General features: G+C 42.8%; 1 protein-coding gene across 12 annotated transcripts in view; it reads right to left on the bottom strand.

The window, feature by feature from the left end:
- FOXP1 (forkhead box P1) overlaps positions 1-22,323 on the bottom strand; it is a 499,038-nt gene that overhangs the window by 89,122 nt on the left and 387,593 nt on the right. For 9 of the 12 annotated variants that reach the window (XM_044253165.1, XM_044253170.1, XM_044253168.1 and 6 more), the window contains 2 exons: positions 5,090-5,227; positions 3,961-4,050 (listed from right to left, as the gene is read on the bottom strand). In XM_044253165.1, the coding sequence (XP_044109100.1) occupies positions 3,961-4,050; positions 5,090-5,227 (228 nt within the window). Of the gene's footprint in view, positions 1-3,960; positions 4,051-5,089; positions 5,228-16,368; positions 16,393-22,323 lie in introns of those variants that run through there. The other 3 variants (XM_044253161.1, XM_044253163.1, XM_044253169.1) reach the window with 2 other exon arrangements.

Genomic DNA, 22,323 nt, shown 5'->3' with positions numbered 1-22,323 from the left:
CAACAAAAATTTAAATAAATTTAAATGAAAAGCCAGTGTTTTCATTTTAAGAACAGCATGCATAAAATGATCCAATTGTTTTCACCCCTTCCCATGTTATCACATTAATGTAAAACCCAATGATAGTTATATTCATGTCAAAGTGATTTTTTCACTTCCTCAACAAATATTAATTCATGACACTTAAAAAGAAGAAGAAGAAGAAGGAAGGAAGGAAGAGAGAGAAAAAAAAAAAAAAACCCAACATGGATACAATAAAAGATCGGGGAACCAGCTCTTCTTGAAGTAGAAAAGAATGGAGAGGGGGGTGCTGGAGTTTGGGGAGGGTGTTTCCTGTCTTACTGTAAATGAAATGTTTAAAAATTTTGTATTTATATAAAATGACTGATGGCTTTTCTGTTGTCTCTGTGGCCATCCCTAGGAAAAGCTCATGAAAGCTGTCCACGTTTGAAAAGCCAGGATATGAAAGTATACAAGGCCCATTGTCCAAAGAAAGAATTTAAAAGCAATGCTGGTTGCCAAACTGTGCTCCCCACCCAGTTACCAAACACAGGATACGAGCCCGTTTGTTTACTTCTCACAATTGAATGCATACAAAAAAGGTCTCCGTGCAGTCCCCTGGACAGGTCAGTAGTCAGTGTTAAAATGCTAAAATGCCCTGATAAACCTTGCATTTCAGATCCCCTCCCTAGAGCTGCAGTCAAAGGTCTGTTTTCCTTTCTTCGGCTCCTCCCTGCTGCCCTAACATAAACTGTCATAACTGCCCGGACAAACGGCCCTTTTAAAACAATCAACTTAGCCTCCCTCACCCGCACAGGATGGGATCTTTTTTTGTAGCTCCACTGCAAATTAATTCTGCCTTCAATTTTCCACACCCGTTCTGTCAAATATTAACGAGCAGTCACTTCAATAGCTGGATGGGGCTACAGAAGACCTATCCCCTAAGAAGGTCTTAGGGCCAGCTCAACGGGGAGCCTAACTTTCCCAAGGAAACATCTCAAGGCAACTTGAGAAACAAGTTGAGTGAAGGTACATTGTTCTGGCTGAGGATCAAGTGTCTTACCAGAGGGGTAATGAAAAAAGGGGAAAAAGGTGGTGGTGGCAGGAGTGGGGTGGGATGGGGTGGGGGGGCAGACGATTCAAAATTATGAGCCATTAATGACTGGGGATTCAGTAAATTAATACACTTGTTCCATCTGTCAACATCCAAGTTCAAACCTTGTTAAAATCAGAACCACCAGTCCACATCGTGAAATTGCTACCATGTGACTCTATTTCGTCCTAGCACAAAAGGACCACCACCTGCACGATAATTTCAGAAGCCTATCCCCCTTACCTCGGGAAAATAAGGATCTCTTAATCACGGTTACAGAAGCTCTCAGCCAAACCCACCAGCACAAGGAACAGAGAATGGGATCCAAGGGGACCTGCCCGCTGGTCTGCCTACCCCTCGGGATGTGAAGGCAACCTCTCTCTTGGGTCGTCACCTTGCCTTGGAAGTGGATGACAGAACGTGACCACAGCAAACCTCAAGTCCTAGAGATGCTAAAAGGCTACTCTAATGTCTCGCCTTCTCCTTGTTCGGATACAAAATACTCCCTTCCCAAACTCAGACACCACCATCATCTTTGTGTGCCAAGATGCCCCCTTTCTGACAGCAGCAATTTGGGAGAGTTAACTTTTATCCTTCCTTCTGCCGTGTAACTTTCCCCTTCACGTTTCTTTATCTGCCCTCTGAGCTCGTCTGAACTTTCATGTTCTCTCAGCGTGCAGACGTGCCTTCCAAACTCTGTCTAACAGACCAAATAAGAGGTTAATAAGAAGTGGCAACAGAAAGAAAAAACACAATCCCTGGTAACTGATAAGAATGACAGTGGCAGCCCTTTTTTGTTTGTCTTCAAATATAGAGTTAAAGATCTTTAAAAAACTAAATTTTGATGCCTTTGAAAAGAAAGAAGCACAAAATAACAACAGGGGGTTATTGCCTGCGAGCCACAGGGGAGAAACTCCATAATTCTTATTCTCCCTTTTGAAGGCTGTTAGAAATCTGATTCAAAAAAGCAACAGCAGAAGGGGAAACCTCTTGAGGCTGTAACCATTTCCTGTGATCATGCATAATGTGCTTCAAAAGTGGGTTTTTACCAATTCTGTTGATCAATTGCACCTCCTTCATAGCCCTTCTTTTTTCTGCTGTGTTTACATCTGATGTGACTCAATGACAAGCACTGTCTGAGACTGTGAAACAGGCCTGTCATGTTGATTTATGGGCGCATCAAACCACAACTTGTCCAAACTGAAGCTCGCAGTTCATTAATTAGAGAGTTGTGACTTTGAAGTCAGCTTTCAGACTGTGGTTTTTAACATTTGGCTTAATTTATATGCTCTTGAATGTGGATCTCTAAGGAAAAAACTGAAATTCCCTTCTTGTCTTTGAACTTCTTTTGACCGCACAATAATCATTTCTTTGTCCAGAGTGATGCCTGCAATCCCAGAGTCATTAACGCGCATTGAACTGCCACTGATGAGTAAGCCCTACTGAATTAGAAAAACAGCCAGCAAAACAAAGCTGAGAGCCTTCTGCACAGTGATATCTCACAATTACATGCCTTCCCTCCCTGTGCCATTTCCATTTTAATTACTGTTAGTCCTTTAGATTTACATTTTAGACACTTTTTAATCTGTTCCCTTTTTTATTACAGCAGCACTCGGGGGCGCGCCACTGTACTTAAGGGTGGTGTCAGCATTTTCCTGAAAGCACCTCCTCCCCTTCACCCCAAAACTGGCCCGACTCTGCGGGGGTTGCCATCCAGGCTGCTGCCCGGGACTCCAGCGAGAACGCTCGGCGGGGCATGGATTAAGCACCCAGTGTACGTGGAGGGAGGAGCCGGCACAGACAGGCACAGGGAGATGGTTTGGGCCCTTCCCGCTGGGGAACAGGAGCGCCGCCCGCCGTCCACGCTCACAGGAGGGGCAGGGCCCTGGAGAGTCCCAAGCGAGGCTCCTTCCAAACGAATGACGAGCGGCTGCCTGCTTGGGGCCAGAGAGGAAGCCGTTTAAGGGGGCTGGGGGCTGTTTCTCAAACTACAGACCGGGGCATTCTGAGAACACTCAAAAGGACAGCGTTCCCGGCCACGGTAAAAACATGAGCAGGTAAGTGACATCGGGTAACCGAAATCAGGAGAAAGAAGGCATGGTCACGCCCTCACGCGCACCGATGCTCCCCCCGAGGACTGGTCCAGACCGACATGGACCCGTACAGGACGTGACATATGGACACCCTCTCTGGGCAGGCCTTACGGCTTCCGGAGCTGAAGCGGTCACCCATCTGGCTGGAGGGGCCTGGTGCCACAACTGTGTGCTCTTACCAAGCGCCGGGCCCATGGAAGCCACCGTCACACACTGGGTTTTGTCAGGGACGCCCAAATCATCCAAGCTCAGAAGAGTCGTCCTATCTTACACCTGCCTTAAGCGATTAGCATACGTGCCTAACTTGGGAGAAAAGGTGAACACAGAGATAGCGTTTACCGTTGGTCGAACTCTTCTGGTTTGTCCAGCCTCACAAGAGAGGATTCTGGCAAAAGGAAGGGCCGTCCCCGCACACCCAAGCTGGCTGGGCCGGAGAAAACCTCAGGCGTGTGTCTGAGGATACCTGTGCTGAACACAGGTGCATCTCGGCCTGCTGTTGGGCCTGCGTGTGGGCGGAGCCCCGAAGGCCCAGCCCACTGTCCTGCTTCTCGGTGCTCACCACAGTACCCCTGCCGTGGGACGATCAAACGGGTGACAGCCCCCAAGCAGAACCCAGCAAACTCTCAGAGAAAAACGGGACCATCGCTCTTGGTCTGAGAGCTGCGGACCCAGAGCTCAGTTGTGCAATCATTTAAGAGATGAATGACAGTTTAATAGCCACTAGATAGTCCTCTGGGATCTGTGGTTTGAAAGTAAAATATGTATTGTCGGTACCTCTTTAGGCTGTTTTCCAGCATGTTGTTGTTGTAAAAGTTGAAGCTGCAACTGTTCCTGTTGTTTTTTATAAAACTCTTGAAGCTGCTGCTACAAAGGAAAGAGAGGACGGTAAGTAACAGAGGGTAGCGCCAACCCACTGTCCCTTTTCGGTGCCATACACAACTGCGATTTGAAAAATAGCATCCTTTTATCTGTAATGGCCTGACCTTTAGTTTGAGACTCGACCATAAATTTCAGCGCACCCTGACTATTCTTGGCATTACTGTCTGAAAAGTAATCTCCAAAATGAACTGATGAAAAACATACCATTTTCTGCACAAACTAATTAAAATAAGGGAAGGGATGACCTTTGATGGGACAACAAAATCCAGTGCCCTTGCTGAGGGACTTGGGGCAAGCTCTACGGTGAAAAGGGCTCCTGCGCTCTGAAGGGTGGGGCTGCGCAGGGTGGCAGGGTGGTGAGCGTCTGCAGCGACAGCGACAGCGTGGGGAGACGGCTCTGCCTCCGTCCCCACCGCCTCACCCCAGCCACTTCTGTCACTCTAGTTCTGAATCGTGTCTCTTTGGTTCAGGGGTCCGGGAAGTCTGAACGTGAGGTCCCTGTGGCACGTGGCGGCCAGAAGTTCATTTCCGCATATCCGCATACATGAAAGAAGGAAAGTGAACTCTGCACCTTAAAAGTAACCAACTCCGGGATGTCTCTTGATGTTTAAAAGAAAAATTCTGTGAGCCTCTGAGTTGAAATGGGGACTTCAAGGGCTGCCACATTTCAACCTGCTCCGAACGCGCTCCCCATTTCGCTTTGATTCACGCCATTTAGAAGCCTCTGGGCTTACCAAATAAAAGAGCGTAAAGCCCCATAAGCCTAAAAGATCTTATTTCTACCAAGTCCAATTACAGCCCTAATCTCAGTCCATCGGGTACTCCCCAGACCCAAACCACAGTCACTTGGGCAGGACCCCTCCCTTGCTGGGATGCAAACTACATCGAATACTCAGGGGCCCGCTGAGTGTCCTGCCCCAGCCACCCTGCCCTGCCTCTTTCTTCAGTGGGCAAAGGAGCAGATCAGGTGCGGGGGATGGTGAGTGGAGTTGCCGGCCCTGGGAGGAGGAGGACGGAGGGTTACCTGTTGGAGCATGAGGGCCTGCTGTTGCTGGAGGAGGACCTGGAGCTGCTGAGGGCTCAGCACTTGTTGCTGGAGGATCTGCTGCATTTGCTGGGGAGTGATAACTTGAGGTGTCATCATAGCCACTGACACGGGAACCTAGAACGTTAATGAAGGGTAAATAGGAAGCTAGGAAATCGCGCACACGCAGCACTCAGTCTTCCGGGGTCAGCGGCAGACCATCGCGAGTCTGCTTGGAGAAATGACCAACGGCCCCCGCGCAGCATCCTTATCCAGAGGGGATGCAGCAACGAATCCTATTTCATCACTTACGGAGTTTACATGAAATAAAGAAAAACAAAAGAAGCCCTCGCAGCACTGACAGGTGCGCAGCCAGCCTTGCAGGCAGACAAGGAGTAAAGACCTAACAAATGCTATCCAGAGTTAGGTGGCAACGCTCTGGATTTCTTAGGAAGCAGGACTCTTCGGTGGCAATTAGCTCTAGGGAGTTTAATGCAAACTCGAGTTGTGTTTTAGGGAACAAGGCAAATGGGAACCAGTACCTTCTCCGCAGGAGCTACTCTGATCCACTTCTTCCGTGGACAGTGATCTTTAAAGGACAATCAATGAATGCTTGGTCTTGTGGGTGACTGAACCCTGGGTGCACCTTGCGAACTTCAACGCAGACCTTTCCTAAGATGTCTTTTACCATTCCTTATTCACCCAGCACACAGATGTCTCCATTCTTTCATATTACGCGTGATACCATTAAAAGCTGCTTTCCATGACATTTCAGTGACAAACAGCTACAGTGATGAACTTGATAGCATTTCATATTTGCAACTGTTAACACGTTTCTGCACGGGCATCTTTGCAAGGAACCTGCACACTGTATCTGAAAGGATGATGTCTTGTTCAGATAAAACACTGACATTAAAATGACAGGCTGTCTTGGCCAAGGTTACACAAATTGTATTCAAGCGGATACCTAATGACAATGCTATGAATTCTGCAAGCTTTCTAGAATGTAATTTAGCTATTCAAAATAATCACTGCACTTGTGTTTAATTTGCAGACTACATGAGAACCATTTTGTCAGTCCCCGTAATACAAGAAGACTATTTCATGAAAAATTGCCCCCCCCAAATAAAAAGATAAGGAAAGGGGAAAAAATAACAATGAAAGAAAAGACAAAACCTGTATGTCTTCTAACAGTAATATTTAAGCATCTTACTTTTCTTTGGTTTCTAATCAAACATGTGACAGCAAGAAGCTAGAAGCAGTAAAGGATATACTTTGTTAAAAAGGATCTCCTGTCATCTCATGTATTACAATAAAAGGTAATAACATGTTTTGCACTTTGCCTGTGTGCCACTTAAAAAAAAAATCCGGCAGACAATAGCTGATCAGAAGATAAAAGAATTAAAAAATCTTTCAGGGGAGCAGTAAGCAAAAGGGAGAAATGCAGTATTAATTTTATGTAACATAATGTCTTAATATGCAGTTTATCTTGACTTTTTCACATGATTTGTCCTGTCATTTGCATAGCGAGCTCTCATTCCTAATTTCACAGTCATTATGCACTGATGTCCCGATTTCTCAGCATCACTAATTTTGATGAACTAAAAATGGTTCCTGAAGGTCAGATTCATGTACAGTGAACAAGCCGCACTGTTGTTGTGGGCATGTTTTGTGTGGGGAGATGTTTATGTGCAAGTTTCGCATTGTTTGGAAAACACCAGCTAGAACATCTGAAAAATTTCATTAACCTAACTCTGGAAGGTCATCACCGAATTCTTCCCATTGCAGTGGCCTTTTAAGTGTAGATGTAGATACACTGTAATTTAAAACAGATGGGCATGTCTGACTATTTTTATATGCAAAAAGGGACAGATGTATATGAATGGATAAATTATCCTTTTAAAAAGATACTTCGCAGCACGAAATATCACCAATGATTAGAACAGTGAACTTGCATTCAATCTAGGGCAAACACAAGAAGGCATTATCAAAACATCTAACCATCTATAAATTAATTCCAATCAGTCTACTTCGTCTTCACACACAAGAAACTTTTAAAGTTTTTCAAAATGTATGGGGTGCCAATCGCTATCTTTCGAGCTGCTAAAGCCAACATATCACAATAGAAGTTTACTTTTCCTTGAGAGTTGCATCATCATACAGGGAGGTTTGATTAAGCAAACAAAAGAACCATGTTTAAGGTTTCTTTTTTCCTCTGCGTTTCTTGGATGACGTACAATATAAATATTCTTGAGCCAAATTTCTGATGGTGATGAACAGGAAAACAGACAGGAATAGGGTGGTGTAAGATTTAAACGGGTGATGAACACGAAATTAACAGTTGTAACAGAAGTCATCATAATCTCTTGGTCACAATTTTTTAAAAAGAACTAAGGAAAGTCTATGTCTGAGAGGGGAACAAGGGGACTTTTGGAGGTGATGGAAATGCCATCTATCTTGACTGCGGAGGTAGTTTCACTGAGTGTACACAACGGCTCAAACTCTTCCAACTGTACCCTTAAACCGAGTGCATCTTCTTGTATGTAAATTATACTTAAATAAAATCGATTTTAAAAGTTAAAAAAGGGACTGGCGTATACAGATATTTTGAAACCCTTGCATATGGCCAATAGTTAAATGTGCTTCTCCCAGGGTTATTTATTCAACCTAAATAACTGAACAGTTACTGAAGAATACAATGTTACTCTCATGTTACTGAACATTACAATGAACTTGACCCTCCTCTTCTTTTTCCCTTTGGACATTTTGATGGAGGTGCTGGTGAGTAATAAGATGCTCAAGCAGCAGGCACAGTCCAAGGAGGGAGAGAGGCGAGAAGCCTGAATAATCCTCCCGCCTGGCACAGGGTCTCTGAATAACCAGGAGTGGGCTATTATATGCTGATGGCCTCAACTTTGCTTTTACTATCTGAAACCACATTTTCACACCAGTTTGCTTGTGAGCCTCCAAAGTGGGCCTGAGCTTAATTTATAAATGTGATAAAACTGAGATTTCCCCAGTTTCTGCTCCAACGTGTCTTGAAAATAGGTTATGGAAGGTTTTAACAAACATATCCAAATGGACCAGAAACCAGCCTGGGTAGGAGAGGGGGAAAAAAAAATCTGAGCACAGTTTAAGGTTTTAAATAGTTAAGAAAGAGAGCCTACACATATCCACTCTCTTAACTCCCAATGTCCAACTTTTTCATGTAGCTAGTCCCTACTAATACTAGGAATCAAAGGGCATGCAGTACCAGCGAGAGGCTATTATAGTCCACACTTTATTGCCCATTACTACTGAGGTCATTAGCGGCAAGAGTGATCGTACTGGTCTTAACCTATTGATCACTGTAACTACTATCATTTAATCCTGTGTTGAATGTCTGGAAAGCGGCTAAAGGCACACAAGAGAGAGTGCTTTAGCACTGAGAAATATGGCCAAAGCTTAGAAATTACGCCGTGATTCATAAAATCTAGCCAGTGGTTTAAATCAATAGTATTTAAAACAGTCATGTGAGTTCTTAACGACGGTGCTCAACTATTCATGGGCCCCTCTCTGAGACTATTCAGTCAAAACTAAACTTTATTTTTTCCAGATTCTATGCCATCTACCTTACCCTCCTTGAGATTAAAAAAAAAAAAAACAAAAAAAAAAACCCACCAATAAATTCTGATGTTTTCCTGTGCTATGGGGCTCATGCCTGAAGTGGGAGTTTCAACTAATTCTTGATTTCCTTCTCCAATGACAATTTAAAGATAGTGCAAAAAAAAAAATTTATATGTCTGATGCTGTAACTACCTTAACTGTTTGAGAATACAGAAATGAGTGTGTTTTATGAGTTAACAATGAATCATAGAAGGCAATTTATGAAGAACTAGAATGATTCTGTCTAGCTGCCTTCAGGGATCAGAAATTCAAATTAAACTTCTGGCAGACATTTAAAGAATGCTAGCATACAAAACTGAATTTAAAAAAAAACACACACAGTTAACACTCTTTCGTTGAGTTGCAAGAGGAAATCGTGAATTAAAAAAAAAAACACAACACAGACACTGCATGATACACTGTTGACTGATACCATTTGGGTGTGGCTGGTCCCAGGTGCACGTGAACTGGCGGGAATGGCAGAAATTCAGCTGTGCTTGGCCCTCCCTCTGAACGCTGCTAGTAGGGACCTGCTACTACCTTAATACCAGTAACTGGGAAAATGTCGATTGCACTCCCAAGTGCTGGTAGAAGCCCATACAGTGCTGTATCAATTCTGCCTGCCACAGTTTTCTTTTGCTTCCAGTTGACTTTCTATCATCCGTAGGCCTGAAGACTATTAAAATAATAGGCCTTATTAGTGCCCTTTATTCCCGAAGGGGAGAGGTAGGTGACAGGGTGGGGAAAAACATCTAAAAAAGCAAACAAACAAACAAAAACACCCATAGAAACAATTCTCATTGCTAATCTAAGAGACAATTGGAGGAATTGGGTGGGAGGGGAGATGACACAAATAACACGCTATCATTTTTTTTTCTTTCTCTTTACACTCACTCACATTAACTCTAAGTAAATACTGCCCAGTGTAAACACACATACATTTTGTCATCAGCGTCTTCTCCTAGTTGCTAAGTGCACAAATAATAAAACTGAGAAGACAGAAAAATTTAAGTCCTATTTTACTTCCATTAATCTGGATTAATAAATTAGAAACTATTTTTAATCTCTGTTATTCACCATGCATATGTCCCAGGAAACCCGAGAACCTTCCAGACTTCAGGCATGGGATGATAACTGGACCAGGTCAGACAGCGTTAACTGGTTCATCAAATAACAAGAGCAAAACAAATTAAATTAGAAGGGTCCAGAATAGCAAAACCCAACCAAACAAAGAAAATAGCTCCATTTAAAAAAAAAAAAAAAAAAAAAAACACCCCCAAAACCAAAAAACAAAACCAAAGCAACAGAAACAAAAACAAAAAACCTATGCTAAATTTTCTATAACCTATAGAAGCTAACCTGTGTTAAAAAAAAAAAAATAAGTACCACTTCATGAATACCATCACCCCTGTGAAAGACAATAGTGTTCAGAATTAATAAGCCAATGGAAACAACTGATACATTGGCAAACAAAAAAGTTAGGAAGCTTCTATCTATTCCCCAAGGTATCCAGAAAGAAAGAAGGGCGGGGGGGACAAAACCAAACAAACAAAACACATTCGCCTAGACACCATGCAAGGTAGCTGTATCATGGAGGAAAGAAAATACATTTCTGACATAATATTTCAGTCTTCAGAAAATTAAAAAAAAAAAGCCTGCTATTCATGTGGAAAGTATAATTCTGTTTCATTATGGAATTCTGCTTTTTTGTATAACTCTTTTAGACTTAGCTATTTTGCCACAATACTGTACAAAGCATTAAGGCAGGTAATGGTTATTATATTAATGCAAAATCATCTAAGTAGTCAGTCATTAGCATAACTGTTCTCTCAGTAACAATACAACCACCTATTAAAATTTTAGAAAAAAAAAGACCTCTTTAAAATGCAATTAGCATTTCATTTTTTATCATTTTGTTTATTACATTCTATCAAGAAAGGCTATCTTTCTTTCAGGAAGAATTGTATGGCCAAGACTTGCCTGCCAATCAGGACTTATTTCAGGTTATCATCCCTAATAAGCAATCTCTGGTAAAGCTCTCCGAGCTCTTCTTTTGTCTTTAAATTTTCAAAAGTGGCAGAAATTCATATTTGTTTACAGCAGAGGCATTAGTGGAACCTCAACTGCTCTCCTGTAACATTTCCCATGCATATACTCCACTAAGAGCCAGCATAATTGTTTTAGCTCTAATAAATATCAGCTTCATTTGCATAAAAATGTAAAGTTTACATAAATTAAATCGCTTCTCCCATTAGCGCCTGTTAAATACAGGAAACAATGGAAGCTACACATGAAAATAATCATCCAATAAGCACTCATCTTTTCAACTTAGCAACTGTTATTATTATTATTTAAATCAAGAGAAAATGCCTCTTCTTTCCTCCCTCAATCTTTCTCCTGTAGGAGGGATGGCAAACAATGTATGTGGTGTATGTGGATCAAAGCTGCTATGACATTTTATATTAACAACAACAACAAAAATCATTTTTAAGTGCTGCAAATAGGAGGAGGGGAGAACTATTCCAAGAAGAAACCCCAGGGCAGATTCTATCCACAGTTCTCTTTAGCTCTTGAGAAGAAAAGGCAGAGGCCATGGCTTAGTAAGTCCTCTTAAAATCAAGCATTATTCAAAAATAGTGAGAAGAGATAGCACCTGTGCCACTGCTGAGACACACTCAGGATGCACATGAAGGACAACAACTTGTAGACAGTTATGGATCGAGGGATACTGTTCAGTGAAGAAAACTAAAATGTTTACCTTTTGTCCATGAAAGAATTTTCTAAGACCAAGAATTAAATTTGCAAACATGTTTTTTCCCCCACATTGTGAGATGGAGGGGGAGGGCTGTCCTTGGATTTAAACATGCAGATAGGCCCAAATTAGCTCAGTCCAAAGTTTTGTAAGGTCTGACTTGCTGTGCAATCACCCCTTTGAGGAATTACAACTGAAGTTTCTCAAATTGTGCAGGTTCTCATACCTGTTTCCAACACCTGCACCTTCTACATCACAGTTAAGCTAAGGGGTGCAAATTAGATTCTAATGAGAAAACATCAGTTGCTTCTTTGACAATCTCACCATTCACTGATATATTTCTAATGAAGACAAAGCCTAACCAAAAGCTCCTTATATGTTAAAGGTCAAAATGTGTTCAAAAATGCCTAGTAAAATCAAGGCAAATGGGAAAACCCATGAGGACTCGCCTCATGAAGTAGTATGACAATTAGAATAATTGTACAAAAAAAAAGAAAGAAAGAAAGAAAAGAAAAAAGAAAAATCTTCAGGAAAAAAGTGAAAGAAATTAAGCTGCCACAACTGTAACAGGTTAGATGAAAAAAATCAAAATTTAATGTATTCTCCCCTGTGTCATCTTGTTTTGTCAAGACATCAAATAGAATTGGGAAGTACAAAATAACAAGCCCTTGAGAAATCACAGCAGCCGACCTTTTTGATGTTGTTGATTTACCTTGTTCTCAGTTATTTGAACAATGATGTTTCAGATTTAAGGGCAAGATAAAGCTTAAAAATTAAAACATGATACCAAGGTATTCTTAAAAAGTGCACCATAACATTTAGCCTGCATCTTCATTGATTAGCTGCTTTTAACCAGGTTTGAAAATGAGGTACAATGCACGTGTTCAATATTCATTTTTCCTTGTTCCAAATTAATTTCTCTTCAAACAAACTGCCAGGTTGGAAGAGGGACTCAGAGACTATTCCTACAGCCCTAAAGTAGAGGCCCAGTTTAGCTCTTTCCAGATAATTCAAGTCCCTATAGTGTGCAGACGATCGTCCAACAGGCACCTGAATTTTCTTTTTTTTTTTTAAATGAATAAATAAATAAATAAATAAAGCCGAATGTAGATTGCCATGTACGAGAAGGAAAAAAAAAAAAAAGGTATTTGTACACTGCGAAATGACTAAAACCAATGTCCAGAAATACCATGCTGCTTCCAAGAAAAGAAACCTTGCAGCAAACAAAAACACATTTAGCTTAGGGAGTTAGGACTACCCCCAAATCTAGCCATGCAGGTATACATAAAGCTGCACTCCTTCTCTGCCCCAAAAGGTCCACAGCTCATCAGCAACATCATTCCCAACCTCATATGAAATATTATGTACAAAGGTATATAAAATCAATATATGACAAGATAGGGTTCTCAAATTTTTATAAGTAGACAGCTTCCAAAAATTTTAGTAGTTAAAAACATCTGATTCGAAGACTCTCAAAGTAAATAACTCGGTATTTACAAGCACTAGTAGAATTTGTAAAACCAGGACTAGTTAATAGCTGCTTAATGATTATTACTCCTTGGCAAAGAATTCATAGCTTAGCACGTAACACACACAGATGCAATTTACGTATTTATTTATTCCAACCTTCTCTAGTCAACTGTTGCTGCCTTATCCCTTGCTTATAAGTCAAAGAACTACCAGAAGTGGATTCTAACTGGCTAGGATATTTGACCAGTTACCAGGAGCCTAGTGTTAAGTTTCTCTTTAGTGATGTTCCTCTACAACTAAACCACATAATAAAATAAATCCCTCCACCCTTCTTTTTTGCCAATTCAAATTTTACTCAAATTTTAGCTCAAGCTGAGAAGCTGGTCACAATATTCTCTCCTGATTATCTCAGAAACATAGTAACTCTAAGACACTTCTGCCACATTAGCCAAGATAAATCTGGAATTTCATTGTTTTTAATTAATCTGTATTTTAATTTCACTGTATCTTACAATTGTGTGGAGGCTGTCTGAAAAGTTGCAGAACTGGTCAGTGTCATGAAAGAGTTTATCTTTCAAGTGATAGCTTCTGACAGCGTGCAAACACAAGGCAGCAATGGTGAGGGTTTTGTTTTTAAGGTACATTTAACTGCAAACAACAACAAAAAAATTCAAACCAACCATTCCTATCATAAGCTTTCTGATGATTTATGGTTTACCAACTGAGCAAGGTTACGCAACACTGCATGCCTTTAGACGCATTATTTCAGCTAGTTGAGATTTAATTAAGATCACAGACTCTAAAATCCCTGTCAAATGAAAATGCAGAGAAGACAATACACTATATAACCTCATGCAGAATGTTTCCATTCCATCCTCTGGAAAAATATGAGTTAATCCGCGTTTCTATGGCTGCAGACAAAAGTTCACTAATTTTGTTTTCTTTTGACACCTGGGTTGTTTTCTATTGTATGTCATGAGATCATTCCCTTCCAGGAAGGGAAGAAGAAAATCGAGAGTGAAACATGTTGCAGAAAACGCACTTGACATTACCATCCGACATTATCATAGCTTACCTATGATGTCATCACATTTTCATACCATCAGCCCATGATTAGGAAAGTTTCATTTTAATGAAATAAATTTATTTAAAAACACAACACAAATAGGAAGCCTACCTTTCCTGAATTACTCAGATTAAAAAACTGACAGGTGAGGCTTCTCATTTCCTTAACTGACCAACTTTTTATCAGCTGAACTGCACATAGGAGTAGGAAAGAAAGTTCTTAGGGTAAACAGGAGAATATAAAGCCCCTTGCTTTCATTCTAAGCGTAGTCCTGGGGGAGGGGGTGTGGAACAACAACAAAAAAATCCCCACAAATTTCTAGATTTCTTCTTATGTATGGATACTGACCCATTTTCTTAAAGAAAAAAAAAGATCATGTGTTTTTATTTGCATCATCTTAATATTTAGTTGCTTATCTCATGCCTTAGAAATGACAGGTGCCTGCAGTCTCGCTCTTGACAGGCCACTACACAAATAACTGTCTTGCCTGAAAGGGCTAATGCAGTACTAATGAACAATAAATCAACTTTGATTATCAAGTGTCAGCCCAATCCGTTTTCAGTTCAACTCTATCACATCCCAGAGTAAGTCAGCCACTGTCTCTGGATAGGCAGTCTGTATTTTGGTTTCATTTTTACACACTTTTCACTGAAATGTGTCAGGCAGCTACAAAGAATCACATAAAATAGAAGTAGACATTTTTTCAATTTATGCGAAGGGTATTCAGAATGTGCTTCTGTCTTCATTTGGTTTACTTAGTGTTAAGTCCTAACATCCAAGAACGCTTTGCATTCTTTCAAACAACAGTAACAGCAACACATCAAATCCTAAACTAGAATCTCAATGGGATCATGTTTGAGGTCTTTGACAATGACATGCTAGCTTGAACACTTTACCACATAACCATCTCTGACTGCACATACACATTCCTCTTAGAAAATCTTTTACAAACAAATGAACAAAAAAGCAACACCAGGCCACTTATAAAATAAAAAACTTCACTTGATTTAAAGCAAAAAAAAAAAAAAAAAAAAATATATATATATATATATATATATATATATATATATATATGGTTTTTTTTTTGGCTTCTTTAACACTGACTTCCTAATGATAAAATAAATGCAACTTATTTTTTTCTTAGGCAGATTAGTCATTGATAGTATGATTCACATTTCCTGTTATCAGGCTTAATTTTTCCCCCAAATGTGTCACTTTCAGAATGTTGGAATCTATGGAAATTAGGTGATTTGCATTTTTAAATTGGCTTGATTAGAACATTTGGTCTGTGTGGACAAGAATATAAAATTATTATATTTTCCTTATAACTGGTAGGCCTTGAAGGAGTTAATCCCAAAGAGGAAGAGTCTATATGTACTTTGCTCTAAAACTTTACCACCTACTTCCTAAAGGCCCCCTCCTTCCCATCACGACTCCGGGGGGGGGGGGGGGCGGGGGAAATCTCCTTTCCACTGACCGTCTTTCAGGCAGTTTTGACAGTTGAGTTAGTTACATTCAGAGCCCCGGAAGATTGGAGTACCCCGTGGCAATTCTTCAGACGGCTGCACGTCCTAACCCAAACCCTGCTCCCTGCTTAATTAATCGGCAAAGTAATGCACCAGACGCCAGAGACTCCCCAACCTGCCAGAGTGTCCCTTAGTTCGCCGGCCTGTTTTGGTGTGGGGCTTTATTCCTCCCCCCTCCCCCTCTTTGCTGTGTGTGAACTCCTTGAATTTGAACAGCTAAGCTGAAAATAGCCTAGACAGATATAGAAACAAAACTATCAGAAGCAAAGAAACATCCACACGGGTTACACTGAGATGGAAGGCTCCTTGTATATTTCACACGCTCTGAAAGTGACATAAATCACACCCCAGATACGTCCCCGAATGGAGTGATGGCGAGGGCTTTACCAAAGTGGCTGCGTGAAGGCCAGACCAGCAGAAAATGAATCGCAAACGAAAAAGAGAGCGAGAGCGCGAGAGCAACACACAAGCAGGACTTCCTCCAACTCTCCAGTACACCCCACCCATGAACATTTAAAAAAAAAAAAAAAAAAGGGAGAGAGAGAGAGAGAGAGAGAAAGAGGGGAAAGCCTCTCTCTCTCCAGGACCCACAGGCCTGTAGCTCCTTCATCCCACCTCTTCACTCCCTCCCCCGCCTCCACTTCCAGAGCGCAACTCCCACCCAAGTTGGTAAACAGCAATTGTTGTTATTATTTTTTAAAAAGACTCAACTTGGAAACCCTCTGGCGCTCCAGCCTTCCCCAGCGAGGCCCCAGGAAGCTGGCACCGCGGAGCCCGGGGAAGGAGGGCAGAACGGCAAAGATCAATCATAGGGACCAACCTGACACTCTCCATGTAGCCGCCAGGCGCGCGGAGCCGGCTCGGGGCGCCCGCGCGGGCCGGGCGTGGGGTCCGGCGGCCTCGGCGTGCAGGCGGACTGCACGCGCGCAGGGGCGCTCCGGCTCGCGGGCTGACAAGACGCGCCGCGCCGCGCCCACCCGCCCCGCCCTGCTCCACCAATCACAACCCGCCTCTAAACACCCCGCGCCGCGCCGCGCCGCGCCCCACACAATGGGCTCCGCGGCCCGCTCCCCGCGCCCGCGCGCCCCGGCCCCCTCCGCGCGGCAGGTGAAATCACGCTCCGGCGAAATCCTGCTTTTGTCTCTAGAGCAACTCCTCTTAATTGCTGTTAACCCTTTGACCTGCCTCCGGCTGACGTCTGGGAAGCCCGGCGCGGCGCGCATCTCTCCCGCCGGCCGGGGCTGCGGGTTTGGGGCTTGGGGCTGGGTTGCGTGTTTGGTTCGTCTTGGAAACTGACAAAGAGTTGTCCCAACCTTTCGGAGGACCCCGAGAGGCAGAGGAGGGGAGCCGGCGCGCCCCGCGCACCCCCCGATTGCTCCGAGCAACTGTTCAGAATCGGAAGGGGATGCGGGGCTCCAAGGCAGCGCAGAGAAGCGCTTTCCTCGAAAACGGCCTCTGCTGAGAACTTTCGCTTCAGGACGAGGGTTTCACCAGCCTCGGCCTCCCCCCACCTCACCCCCCCTCAACCGCTCCCCACCTCCTTTCTTTCCAAGAGTCGGGCTCGCCAAAGCGTGCTTGTGCGCGCGGAGGAAAACTAACCCGACACGGGGCTTGAAATAAATAACAACCGAACGTGCCTCGTCGCTGAACCGAGCTACTTCCCCTCTAGAACGACAGCTGCTCGAGAAGGCATCTGCTCCAAGTTCGCTAAGAAATAATTCTTTAAATTCCTTTTTTATTTATACAACAACAGCAACAACAAAAGCTACTCTCAGTAAGCACTTGAAGAGGACCTCTATCAGAAATAGTCACTGCTCTTTAATGCTATTTAAAGCTGAGTATGGTGTTAAAAAAAAAGTCACCAATATGCTAAACTTTGTTGGCTCAACTGGCAAGATCTGAATGCCAGGTTAATCCAATCATTTTCGGCAGCATTTATCATCTTTAAATTTAGAGAGAAACTTCTTGGCCTATACTTTAAAAAAAAAAAAAACTCAAACGTTTTTATTTATTATTTTTTTCAAAAACAGGAAAACTAGTGACCCCAGGGATTACCTATTCTCCCTCAATTAAAAAAAAAAAAAAAAACAACAAAAAACAAAAAGACCACAAATCCTAACGGGGCAGTACCAGGAGTTTTACTTGCACGTGTTTTTCCATTTGAAGCGTTTAATGCAGGTAACTACAAACCAGGAAGTATATTGATAACATTTCCAATCAAGCAAATGCCTGAATCTCAATAAGGTCAGCGGGGGCGCAGAAAATTCCCCCATCAATCTAGCTGCAAAAGAGACAAAAGCTTCAGTTGACTGTCAACTTATGATCCGATGTTAAATGGGTGCATGGCAGGTCACTCTCCACCCTAAAGTGTTTTTGTGTCAGACAACAAATTTATTAATGGCATTTTCCAGGTCACAAAAAATGTGACCCCACCCTCTCATGAATATTCAATGGAGGACTGAGGGTGTTCTTTTTTGGGGAGAAGGGCCCTAAATCTGCCAGAATGTACCTGGAATCAGGAGACTTCTGACTCTTAAAGAGACAAGACACTCTTCCGGGAGGGGCTGCCAGAGCCCCCAAAAACAGGAAATAAAAATATAGGAAGTTCCCTTCAACCAATGCACAGTGAGAAAGTGGAAATGGTCATTTCAGAATACACTTGACTGTTTTCAAAGGTATTCAAATTAACTTGAGATATGATGTCTGTGGACAAAATGGGGTGCAACTCTGTATAGGCAATTCATGTTTTTCAAAGACGAGTTCTTGGTGAGGCGTCCATAAAACTCAGGCATGCTTTTACAAGTTGGACTAACTCCTTTGTAGGTCAGTGTTTATCAGCTAAGTCTCCGAAGCATCAGAACAAATAACAAACAAACAAGCAAACAACAAACATTACAGACGCTTATGAGCCAGCCTGTGGAGACAGCCTTACACAAAATAATTAGAGAGTGACGCAAGGCGCTGGTTACACAAGCACTAAATTGCACAGTGGTGGCTTTGAGCACCATGGGACCACAGAGAAGGGGGAGATCAGCGTGAGCAGGAGAGGTCTGGGAAGGCTCCTTGGGGAGGTGGTGTTTAAAGGACTGATGGTTTGGATTGTCAGGGAGGGGATGGAGGTGGTGTGACGGTTTGGAGAGGGAAGTAATTTAGCAAGCTAACTCAGAGGCCACCTGGAGCCCTTCCCACCCTCTCTCCAAACATGACATGGTGACTCACGTACTACTTCTAGGTAAGGAAATGTAGCATCGGTGATAAACCTGGAGAAGCTGTGTATATGCCCAGGCCATTTTCATTCGATTCGGGAATCTCTCAAGATCCCTTTCCTTGTGGTCCTGTCAACCTGTGCTGTTTCTGGGATTCGGTGAGAACTAAAATCTTGCACTGCTGGAGCACAATTGAAAATGTTAAAACTTAGGGTTAAAACTTAGAAGACTCAGTTAATATCACTGATTCATTACCAAGAGGCCCAGGTTGCTTTGGAGAAGGCTAGGTCAGAAAACAATTCCTCTCACCCTCAAACAGCAGCATCTGTATTGTGGGAGCTTTAGAAACAGGGTCTCATTTAATTGTCCTACTTGAAAAGAAACGGCAATTCCCACTTCACAGAGGGCAATACTAAGGTTCAGAAAGCCAACTGTGATTTTTTTTTTTCTCACCCTCTAAGAATCAAACAATCCTAACTAAGCACTGAGGTCCACAAGGGGAAGCAGATATAGAAACAAACTTTCAGAAAAAGAATGGCCATGATAGCTTAAAATGAATACCTGGGGGGTAAAAAAGCTAATGTTAAAGGAAGAGTGAAGGAAATGCTAAATACCATACTTAAAAATATTTTTGATGCCCACATCCTAACACCCACAACAGATACAGCCCTTGTTCAAACACCACATATTAAGAAACCTGTCAGTTGCTAAATGAGTCCATTGTGCAGCTGGCTGTGTACTTAAGAATAGATTACTATGATCCCACACCAAACTCTAACCACCAAATAACACACCTGGGACTAAAATCATGTATTATACTTGGTTCTGCTGAGCCTTAGCCTTGAACGCAGGAAAAAGTGAAAGGTTTTACTGCCCATTCAGAGCCCTGAATGGAGAGATGTATTAAATGAAGAGTCAGAAGGAGCGTGTTGTCAGTACATTATTCCTACATGCTGATAAATTGCATGGCAGGGAAAAAGACACCGGCCATGGTTCCTGGCCCACGTGGTCCTCAGCTCCAGCTGAGGTCCTGCCTTGCCAGAAGCTGCTTGAAAATAACCAAGGAATGGACACGTGAATGGACACCGGCTCCCATATATCCAGCAACAGTGAGAGTGGGAGACCTCCTCAGATACAGTCAGTTATGGTACCAGGTTCTCATGGGTAACTACTACGACTTCTGTTGCCAGAAAGTTCATCTGCCAGACTGAGTGAAATAAAAATTGATGAACAGTTTGATGGGTTGAAAAATCAACTGTGTGACCAGAGGCCAAGACGGTAATTCAATTGCCCATCTTTTTCCAAACAACGCTTGCATTAACACTTACTCTCCCTTTTCCAATTAATTTAGGGGAGTACCCCAACAGGTATTCTGAAATGAAGGAACTTAAAGAAACATGACCGAGTGACTGTTGCTACAGAGAAAATGGTGAATCCCTCACCGTAGTAGCAGCCTCGATGACCTGCCCAGGGAAGGGAGTCCCTCCAGAGGGAGCCTTGCGTTAGTCTTTCTGAGGCCTCCAAAGACCGCCAACCAGCTGCCAATTACAGGTACTAAATTGTAACACCAATGCCCGAATACTGAGATTTGGGCACTTGTCTCCAAGGAACCACAGCTCCTTCTTGATTTAAGTGTTTTTACTTAAAAACATAAATTAATACATCATCTATCTACAGGGAGCTAAGGCAGTCAGCTCCGTGTCGATAACGTTTATGTCGCGCTTAAGTCTATGCTGACCATACAGGGCATTATGTCTTTTAAGATTTTATTTATTTTATTTCAGAGAGTGTGAGCAAGCATGAGCGGGGGGGTGGGGTGGGGGGAGACACAGAGAGACAAGCAGACACTCTGCTAAGCAGGGAGCCTGACATGGGCTCGATCCCAGGACCCTGAGATCATGACCCGAGCAGAAGGAAGATGCTTAACCGACTGAGCCACCCAGGTGCCCCTCAATACATTGCTTTTGGTCTGTGCCTGCGTGACCAGGGGAAAGGACTATGCATTCCTACTGTTCCATAGGAGTTTAAATTTCTCTTTTTGACACCTTCTACACTGTCAGGACCATCTTCATTTAATGTAACATTTTATAATGCCAGTGCTCCCGGTTAATTTATATATACACAATTACATGTCAACATTCAGGTGACTTAGGAACATGATGAGGAAATAAGCTATGGAAAACATTTACCCCCCCTCCAACCTTCCTCGTTCTAAATATTAAGACACTCAGAAAACAAAATCATATGTAATCACCAGTAAACAAAATCTTACGCAGAAAGAAAAATGGCCACATCCCGTCCTAAGTCTGCATCTCATGGACTGTAACAAATTATTCTCTCTCATTTATGATAAAACTATAATCCCTTGTTTTAATAAAATGTAAAATGTGTTAGTGGACGGCTTCTGCCATAAGGTGAGAACAGATTACATGGAAATGTGCAAAGTTCTCAAAAAGGTACATGTTTGGGGGCAGGAAAGCGTTTCTCAAAGAGCTTCGTCCTTTGGGTATCAGGAAGAACGAATCGTTAAACCATCAAGTGTGAGTCCGTATTTCCTCTCCAAAGAGTAACAGCGTTCCTGGCACACCCCCACGCAAACCCTCGGATTTAAGCGTAACAAGAACTGGATCAGCGAAGGGACAAGAATAGATGGCTCTGGGGGCATGAAATGACATTTGAATATTTTTTTGAACGTTTAATTATGGAGAAATCGCTGAAAATCTGATAAAGGCAACTGGCCACCTTTATTTAGTAAAGTCAGCTTTTCCGGAGACGTGGGGCGTGCAGCAGGCCTGGAAAGAGGCAGAGGGAACGTGTTGCATCTCGCCCTCTGAAGGAGGCTCACAGGTCTCCCTCCCACTGCAACGCCACCCTCCTGTGACCCTAGGTTGACACACCCTCCTAGCAAAACCTTCTTTACGCCTGCCCTCTGCTGGTAAGCCTGCCAGGATTAGGAAAATTTTGACTACCTCCATTTATTCAAAAGACAACTTTTCAAAGCTGGAGAGAAATGAACTGTTAACTGGAATATATAAATTAAGACACTTAAAAAACGGGGGGAGGGGCCAGGGCTGGTGAAATATGGCACTTTTAATGTAAAAATGCACATTCGTCTCGTCGATTGCCGGCCGGATCACAGCCCAGAAGTGCCAAACTCTACATTTTAGCTTGCCTAAGAGAACAACCTGTATTACTGTCGGGCATCTTGCCTTCTCTTTTGCTCACTCTCCGGGGAGAGCCTGTCGGCACGTTTTCAATAAAACACCTTCTTAGCAGTAAAGGGCCACTGTTCCCAATTCAGTGGTCCCTAAGGTTTCATGATACAGTATATTTAGCTGACTCGAAGCTCAAGTTTTCCTCTGGCATTCATAAGATCCACATAAAGGAAAGGGGGGAAAAGCCAAAGAAGAGCTTTTGACTCTCCTTTGTTTAAATAAGCAAACAGTTAACTTTGAGACTGATTAGCTGACATGACTTAAACACAAAACAACGGGACGCGCTCCCATGCCCTCTCCCCCACGCCGGGGAACCCTCTGCACGTGCGGGCCAGACGGGCCTGCGGGAGGGCT

This window comes from Neovison vison, chromosome 6, assembly GCF_020171115.1.
Source record: "Neovison vison isolate M4711 chromosome 6, ASM_NN_V1, whole genome shotgun sequence".
In the NCBI taxonomy this organism is placed as follows: Eukaryota; Metazoa; Chordata; class Mammalia; order Carnivora; family Mustelidae; genus Neogale; species Neogale vison.
Note: the sequence above shows the minus strand (reverse complement) of the source record. Positions and strands in the feature narration are given on the sequence as shown.